Source organism: Temnothorax nylanderi, unplaced genomic scaffold (genome assembly GCF_030848795.1).
Source record: "Temnothorax nylanderi isolate EJ_2023f unplaced genomic scaffold, tnyl_v1.0 TNYL_tig0402_pilon, whole genome shotgun sequence".
NCBI lineage: Eukaryota > Metazoa > Arthropoda > Insecta > Hymenoptera > Formicidae > Temnothorax > Temnothorax nylanderi.
The window spans coordinates 119926-129337 of NW_027249464.1; the positions used below are offsets into that span (position 1 = coordinate 119926).

Here is a 9412-nt window from a genome sequence, read left to right on the forward strand (position 1 = left end):
TCCCGCGTACTACTACACTTTACCAGGCTTTACGTGGGACGCCATGTTGAAACATACCTATATCAATTTCGAACTGCTGACCGACATTGACATGGTTATGTTTATCGAACGTGGTATTCGCGGCGGTCTGAGTCAATGTTCCGGCAGATACGCGCAGGCCAACAACAAATATATGCAGTCGTACGATCCATTGAAACCGTCGTCTTACCTAATGTACTTCGATGTCAACAACTTGTACGGCTGGGCGATGTATCGGCCATTGCCCTACGCGGAGTTTCAATGGGTCGAAGACGTGTCGAATTTCGACTTTAACGCGATCGCTTTGGATTCGCCTACGGGCTATATTCTCGAGGTCGACCTAGAGTATCCTGCGGATAAACACGACGCGCACACTGACCTACCGTTCTGTCCGATGCGCGATAAACCGCCCGGCAAACGACAGGACAAACTTCTCGCCACGGTGAATGATAAGAAGCGTTACGTCATTCATTATCGCAATCTACAGCAGTGCACGCGCCACGGCCTTCGCGTCAAAAAAATACATCGCGTATTACAATTCTCTCAATCTGCGTGGCTCCGCGCTTACATCGAACTCAATACAAAATTTAGAACACAGGCTAAAAATGAGTTCGAAAAAAATTTATATAAATTAATAAATAACGCAGTTTTCGGAAAAACGATGGAGAATGTACGCAATCACGTCGATGTAAAATTACTGACGAAGTGGGACGGACGATACGGCGCGGAGGCAATGATCGCGCGACCGAATTTCCACAGCAGGAGCGTGTTTTCGGAAAATCTGGTAGCCGTCGAACTGCGCAAACTCGAGGTGAAATTCGACAAACCGATCTACGTCGGCATGTGCATCCTCGACCTGTCGAAGGTGTGCCTATACGAATTTTACCACGAGTACATGTCTCCCCTGTACCGCGACTCGTGTAGAATCATGTACACCAACACGGACAGTCTGATTTATCATATCGAGTGCGACGACGCGTACGAGAACATGAAACATGATATAGTCAGGTTCGACACGAGTGATTACGCGGTAGATAACGCTTATGGTATGCCTCTCGTGAATAAAAAAGTGCCGGGCCTGATGAAGGACGAAAACAACGGTGCCATTATGACCGAATTCGTTGGACTTAGGGCGAAAATGTACGCCTTGCGAGTCGATGGCAAAAAAGACTGTAAAAAAGCGAAAGGTGTCAAAAGCAACGTCATCGCGCGCACCATCACGTTCGACGACTACACGCGGTGTCTGAACGATGAGATCGAAATGACTCGACCGCAGTCGTGCATAAGATCGAAAATGCACGAAGTGTACACTATCAGCGAGATGAAAATCGCTCTGAGTCCGTACGACGATAAGCGATATATCGTGCCGGATTCGACCGATACGTTGCCGTGGGGACATTACCGAATATAACGTAATGTATATACGTATGTAATGTATATACGTATGTAATGTATGTAATATAATGTATACAATGTATGTATGTATGTATATATATGTATGTAATGTATGTAGTAGTATAACATATAAATGTATGTATGTATGTATGTATGTAATGTAACGTATGTATTATATTAATGGAAAGATATTAATAAAAATATCGTACATGTATTTAGCATTTAATATTTTTTATTATATACTTTATATGTATTACATATTTCAAACACTTTACATGTATCATTTTTAATATTAAGAATAAAATACAGTTTGCACGAATCAAATGACATTGTCCTTGCGTATCTACGAGTTGTGCGATCCATCGAATCCCAGCCATTTCACGTAAACCTCGTCGCCCTTTCTGCGCAGTACTTTCTCCACGAGAAACACGTCAGAATACGTCGCGCGATGCAACTCATACTCGTAGAACGCTCCAGCGACGGATTTTCCACGATAGTCCTCGAGTAGATAGGTTACGGGATTGGTATGCTGCACTCTAACGATCTAAAACACCTCGGTGGTCCAATTCGGCGTGTAACCCTTCTCGAAAATTGTCTTGTATTTGCTGACGCGTACCGAGTCACCCGTTTTGAACTTTGCCGGGCCCGCGATCTTTATCGCGCTGTACACCGTAGCCAAGAGTCTTTCGGCGATCGCGGGGGTAACGTCGACGGATCGCATGCCGATCGTTCGATGCTTGCGCGCGTTGTAATCCGACACGAGTCGCGACAAGGCGTCGACCCACTTGTAATTTCCATTGAGCGTAAACATCTTCCACATGTTGTTTTTTAACGTGCGATTGAATCGCTCGACGACCGATGCCTTCATCACCAAATACGTGGAATAATGATTGATGTCGTGTTTTCTCACGAGACGTTGCACGTCGGTGTTGTAAAATTCCTTCCCCATGTCGGTTTGTAGATTACTAGGGCACCTCCCGCTATCTCGAATTATCTCAGCGATAGCGTCAGCTGTCTCGCTGCCGCCTTTACCCTTGAGCGGCACGGCCCACGCGTACTTGCTCAACACATCGATGACGGTGAGTATGTAGTGGTGGCCTCCGTTGAAACGCGAGTACGGACGCATCTCGACAATATCAGCCTGCCACAAATCGTCGTATCCTCGCACTATGACATGTCTGCGGGGAAAATTTCTTCTCGCCGGTGCGTGCAATTCGTCCACCAACCGTCGCTTTTCGATATTTTTATCCACATCGGTCGATTTTAACGGTCTCATGTTCGGTTAGCGTTTCGTTGGTTGTTCGTCGTCGTTCTTTAACTGTACGTAGCCGTTTCTGTTTATGTTTCTGCGTCGTTCGTAGCTGTTTCTGAACCGTTCAGAAACGATTTCGAGCCGTTCCTGAACCGTTTGACGGCCGTCCGACAACCGTTCCTGAATCGTTCGTTGTCGTTCGTCGTCGTCAGTTAACTGCTTCTTGTCACTCATCGTCGTCGTCGTCGTCGACGTTCTTTAGCCGTTTGTAGCCTTTCCTGTTTCCGCGTAGTTCGCAGCTGTTTCTGAACCGCTCGTAATCGTTTCTGAGCTGTTTTTGAACCGTTCTTGAACCGTCCGACAACCGTTCTTGAACCGTTAAACAGCCGTCCGACAACCGTTCTCGAATCGTTCGTTGCTGTTCGTCGCCGTCGTTAATTAACCGTTGCCTCTCTTCACTCGTCGCCGTTTGATAATCGTTTCTGCTGAACCGTTTCTTGTCACTCATCGTCGTTCGCGAGTCGTTTCCAATTTAACGATATTCGCACGCCGAAGCGCGTTTACCGCAGTCTGTAACGCTCGCAAGTCCTTCTCCAACGCGGTAAGCTTCTCGTCTGACTCTTTCCGTTGATCTCGCAAACTTTTAACGCACTGATCCACGTATAGTTTGTTAACCGCGTCACCGTCAGTCTCAGGTTGTGCTACGCGACGAATCTTGCGCGACCTTGCGTCAAAGTCCGTGGCGGTGCGACACAGAGCGTTGTCGCGCACGAAATTTCTCACTAATCCGCTCCACCGATGATACGAAATGGCATTCGTCGCGTCTTCGCTCTGCTCGAACAATCCAAATTTATTGATCGGCATTTCAACACCGATTGAACGGATCGCTGTCGCGCCGTTTAATTTATAATAAGCCCAGCCTCGCGAAGTTCCTCGATGATCGACGTGATCTCGTTGTCGTGGGCATTGTTGCCAGCTTGACGCGATGCGTCAAGCAATCGCAGACGATCCACCAGCTCGTTGGGGTCGTCCCAGTGCACGTAGTCGATCTTATTGTCGGTTAGCGTCATCGCGCGAGGCGCGAATACGCCCTTTCCGGATTTTTTCTTCTTGGATTCGGTCGATATCAACGGTGAGATTACCCATAGATACTTGTATCCCCTGTTACCCTTTACTCGCTCGCGAGGATCGTGCTTGTATTTATGAGCACTCGTCGCCAACAGTATGCTCCTGTACTTTTGCCTATCGGCCTCCGTGTAGAGCTTATCATCGGGTATTTTTTTGAAGATCAACTCGTAAATACCGGGTGTGCCGGCGTATCGTACGTCGCCGATATGAATGTTATCCGCTTTGTCCACGTAAAAACGTTTATTACCGAGCATCAATTCATTCTTGTTGAGATAAACGCCGTACACGTCGTCTGTCGTTGGATCGGCGCCCAAAACAGACGCGATATACACTCGGCTCAGTGGACCGAAGTGATCTTCCAACGTTTCTATAAACAATTCTCGCCCCTCCGACGTTTGCAACTGCTTTTGAACGGTCGTCCCGATCGAGTCGTCCGTGGTTTCGAAAACATTCTCGTTTTCGAGAAATTCGGGACTTGTACGTTGCACGGTTCGCGTCGGTGTAGAGGTTATCGGTGTAGAGGTTATCGGTGTAGAGGTTATCGGTAGTACTATCGAGCGTTTTGATTGATTAGATTTACGCGGTGTCGAGGGACGATGAGAGATCCGACCAGGAGTCTAATCGTTCCCTCTTTTCTCTCTTCGGTGTAGCATCCTCCTCCTCCTCCCCGCCAGCGACGCTTTCCGGCTCCTCTTTCTTCACCGCTGTCAAGCTCGAGTTGTCGACGATCTTTTTCAGCGGTCCGTTGAGAGGTCTAAAGTGCGTGTCCAACTCAATGTCCTTCTCGATCTTACCGGTCTTCAAAGCGCGAAGTTTCTTGCGAATCGAATTACTCGTTTTTGCAATATCTTTCACGATCTTCTCGCGTTCGCGAATCGTCTCGCTCCCGTTGATCGCAGCCATCGCGGGGAAAAAACAAAGCAGAGCGTCGATCTCTCTCTGTAACGCTAACGTTTCACCTTCGACGACGTATCGGCGACGACTGACCGCTTTTGCGGTATCGCGAACACGTTAAACCCTTTTCTGTATCGGCCGTTCGAAAGCGCGCTGTCCTTATCTATCACTACGAATCCGTACTTGCCTTGCCAACAATCGTGGCACAACGAGCAAAATTCATCGTACGACATGTCGGTATTTACGTGATCGTTGTACACGTGTTTCAAATTAGTACCATCTTGTTTGAATAGGATCAGCAGATTCGCGTTGTCGCGTATCAGATGTTTAGGTATTCTCGCGTACGTCTGACAGAGATAAAAGCAGTCAACGCTCGAGTGCCTGCCCATTGAGAAATACTCTCTCACAGTGTCTTGCTTATTGCATGCCACGTCGTCGAAGACGAAGATCGAGTTTGGGCACGCGTCGCTCGGTGGAATGACGTCACTGTTATTGGAGAAGGTGTAGTAGCCGATTTCGTCGATCGATGTCAATAAATTCTCCAGATATCGGTATTTCGGTTGTCGCAGCGATTTCGAGTACACGTACACACTCTCGAAACGTACACCGTGCGGACTTTCCAGCAAACTTATCAGAACGTTGGTTTTACCGCAATTCGAGGGACCGCAAATGATCGCGCGTATAGTAGTCGGCAACATCGTACCGTGTCTGCGCCTCTTTGCGTTGCCCTCCATCGGCCGTGATCTGTCGTCGTAATTCGTCACGCGAATCGCCAACGGTTGTCGCACGAATCTCATTTCTTTTTTCTCTTAGCATTGCCGACTGAATCGAACTTTCGTTCGAACGTCTATTTATAGGTGCGCGGCACCGCGAATCGCTCAGTCGCAAAGATGTTCGTCCTGCTGTCGAGACCTTCGGACATTCGCGATTTTAGCGCTGAACAGCTGCAATTTGTGCCGAAAACCGTTCTGTTGCAAATGTGCGGCGATCACATTCACTACGTGTGGGACAAACTTCCGGAGCATATAAAGGCGGATTTGGAGGTTCAGACCTATCGTCGCTGTGACGCACATTACAATCAACCGTGGCAGCGAACGCACATCGACGGTCCCGCTCCGATGATTAAGGATTGCGGCGAATGCCAACAAAAATAAAAACATGTAGAGGCCTGTTTAATCGCGCGATAGGTGCACTTCCGATCGAATTGCACATTCCCGGCTATCAGTTTTGCGGCCCGGGTACTCGTTTGCAAGAACGATTGGCTAGAGGTGATCCGGGTGTAAATCCATTGGACGCGGCGTGTCGCGAGCACGACATAGCCTATTTGCGTAGCAAAGAGCTCACCGAGAGACACGCGGCGGACATGATACTCGCCGAGAGAGCGCTGGGACGCGTCATCGCGGGAGATTCGGCTCTCGGAGAGAGGGCTGCCGCTACAGCCGTCTAGGCGGCCATGAAGGCTAAGACAAAGCTCGAAATGGGTTTGAAATCACGAAAAACACGAACGAGGAAAAGGTCGACGAAGAAACGGATACTTCCGACAGCGAAACGAGGTGGCGTATTGCCGATTCTACCGTTGTTGGGAGTTCTCGGTTCTCTGGCCGGCGGAGCGGCCGGAATTACAACGGCGATGAACGCTAGCAAAGCCGCGCGGCGTCAGCTGGAAGAGACGCAACGTCACAATCGCGCCATGGAAGGTCGCGGACTTTATCTCGCTCCATACAAATATGGACAAGGACTGTATCTCGGCCCGCACAAACGCGGGCGAGAAGTAGCGTTGGAGATTAGAAAGAAAAAAAAACGTCAAAAAGACGTTAAATATGCCCACGGGTATTACGACTAACGTACAATTGAGTCGACTGGCAAGGCGAATGCGCGTACCGTTCTTCAGAGGTGTTTTCATGCGTGATTCGTTACCGATCGTCGATGGCGTACGTCGAAACGAGAGCGGTATCGTGAATTTGGACGATGCAGCGGGCCCCGGCACCCATTGGGTAGCGTACGCCAAGAGGGGAGATCGAGTCATATATTTCGACAGTTTCGGCAATCTTCGACCACCGAAAGAACTGGTGCGATATTTCGGACCGAGCGTGACGAAGATCGAGTACAATCGCACGTCTTATCAGCGATACGATCAGAGCATCTGTGGACAATTGTGCTTGCAATTTCTCCGGACGATCGACGACGATCAACGCTAATTTAAAACCTGACGACGCGCCGTGCGGAGACTTAGTGTTCATCGAACAGCTCCCGTCGACATGTCTATAACGTTCACGCTGACCGGGAAGAGCAGCATCCTCGCGGAGCACTATTTTCCCGCCGTGGATCTGAGCGACGGTGACTACGAGCTCGGTCTAATGTGTTTTGAGACTTATCATACGATTCCGAACGTGAATTCTTTGAATAATAAATTTTATTTCAACGAGGATGACACGGAAATTACGATTCCCGAGGGATCGTACGAGATACGGGCCATACACGAGTTTTTGAAACGTGAAATTTCACGGAAACGTCCGCGACGCGTGGTTCGTTCCAACGACGACAATCGTACGTCGGTCGCGAATATCGAGAGGAGACCGTTCGCGCGAACGGCTACGAAGACGAGGTCGCGGAGTATCCGATAGTGCTCCGCGCAAATTACAATACGATGAAGAGCGAGATCAAGTGCGCTTTCAGAGTGAACTTTAACAAACCGAACAACGTCGGATCGCTACTGGGATTCTTGTCGACGCGTGTATTGCAGCCGGGACAGTGGCATGAATCGGACGCACCGATTAATATTATCAACGTAAACATTATCCGCATGGAGTGTAACGTGACCGCGGGTGCGTACAGCAACGGCAAACGCGTTTATACGATACACGAGTTTTCACCGAGCGTACCACCAGGATATAAGATATCGGAAACGCCGGCGCAGATCATTTACCTGCCGATCATCGCGCGGAGCGTTACTGATTTAACGATACGCGTCGCTGATCAAGACGGACGATTGCTCGATTTTCGCGGAGAAGAGATCACCGTTAGATTGCACGTACGACGGCGAGAGCGATAACGCGCCAGTGTATGCGTGAGCGTGAGTGTGCGCGCGACATATGAAATGCTAGTGTTGAACGACTCGGAGCACGCGACAGATAACAATAATATCTTTACGGCTGCGCCGATCGACGATATCGTCAAGTCGACATTCGGCGGTGTTAAACAAGCGACGAGAAAGAAGCTCAACGCGTTGAACGTTAAATTTTTACAATCTGTGGGATTCGCGGTGCGAAACATCTGAACGATGACTGAAATTCTCAACATCGGAGGCGAGCCGGTCTTAGACGATCGCATCGTCAAGATCGAGACTCACACGTACAACCCGTACGCCAACACAATGTTCGACTATAGCGACGAGATACGAATACCTATACAACAGCAGGATCTGTATACGTTGCCGTGCGAAAGTTTTCTCTACGTCGAAGGAACATTGACGATGACCAGAGCAGCCGGCCAAGTCGATAACGTGATATTGGGGACTAATTGCGTCGCGTTCATGTTCGAAGTGATTCGATACGAGCTCGACGGCGTGGAGATTGATCGCTGCAGAAACGTAGGAATAACCAGCACGCTCAAGAACTACGTTACGGTATCGTCCGACAGAAGCGTGATCCTGAGAAACGCTGGCTGGGAGCCACAGAATAACCCGAACGGATATTTCAATTTCTGCGTACCGCTCAACACGTTACTAGGATTTTGCGAGGATTACAGACGCGGGGTGGTCAACGCTCGTCACGAATTGGTCATGATACGATCGCGCAACGATAACAATTCCCTGGTGGGAAGTCTCGCGTTGGATCCCACCATCAAAATACACAAGATACAATGGCGAATGCCTCACGTAGTATTGAACGAGATCAACAAGCTGTCGATGCTGCGCACCTTGGAAAACGGACGATATCTAAGTATGGGTTTCCGTTCGTGGGATCTGTACGAGTATCCCCTGTTGCAGAACACGACCAAGCACTCGTGGGCCATTAAGACCGCGACTCAGCTCGAGAAACCGCGATACGTCGTCTTCGCTCTGCAGACGGGTCGGAAGAACGTCATGTCCGCCGACACAAGTCGATTCGACGATTGCAACTTGACCAACGTAAAACTCTATCTAAACTCTGAAGTTTATCCGTACGACGACTTAAATTTGGATTTTGGTAAACACAGATGGGCGATTCTGTACAATATGTACGCGCGTTTCTGCAAGGGCTACTACGGATACGAATATCTCGAGCCGAGTCTCACCGTTTCGACTTTTTTACGTAACGGCCCGTTTGTGATCATCGATTGCTCTCGCCAAAACGAATCCGTCAAAAACGCCACCGTGGATGTCAGACTACAATTTGATTGCATGGAGAACGTACCGCCGAATACCTCCGCGTACTGTCTCATCATACACGACCGCGTGATTGAGTACAACCCGTTGACGAACGTGGTGCGCAGAATAGTCTGAGTGTTCGCGGCAACGTCGACGTGAATATCTACTCTCTATCTCTTTCCATCACTCGCCGATACAATTATTGAGAGGGGTAAGGGAGGGGGAAGTATAAATCAGAGTGTCGTGAGACGGTTTGCAGAGTTGCGCGTCATTCCTCTCGATTGACGCATCGACGAGAGAAAGATAAAGAAATCTCGTCATGTTCGTACCAACGTTCGTGGACTTGCAAGGATTCCTCGTCGGGATGAAAGAGCATC

At 49.1% G+C, this 9412-nt stretch overlaps 1 protein-coding gene across 1 annotated transcript; it reads left to right on the forward strand.

Moving 5' to 3' along the window:
* The first annotated feature begins 8159 nt into the window (after positions 1-8159).
* LOC139782290 (uncharacterized) lies at positions 8160-9170 on the forward strand. The gene has a single exon (XM_071721260.1). It carries the CDS (start codon positions 8160-8162, stop codon positions 9168-9170), a length of 1011 nt encoding a protein of 336 aa, XP_071577361.1.
* Positions 9171-9412: the final 242 nt, after the last annotated feature.

Excerpts from the sequence above, each read along its gene's own strand:
- LOC139782290 (XM_071721260.1), top strand. The coding sequence starts at position 8,160 with ATGACCAGAGCAGCCGGCCAAGTCGATAACGTGATATTGGGGACTAAT.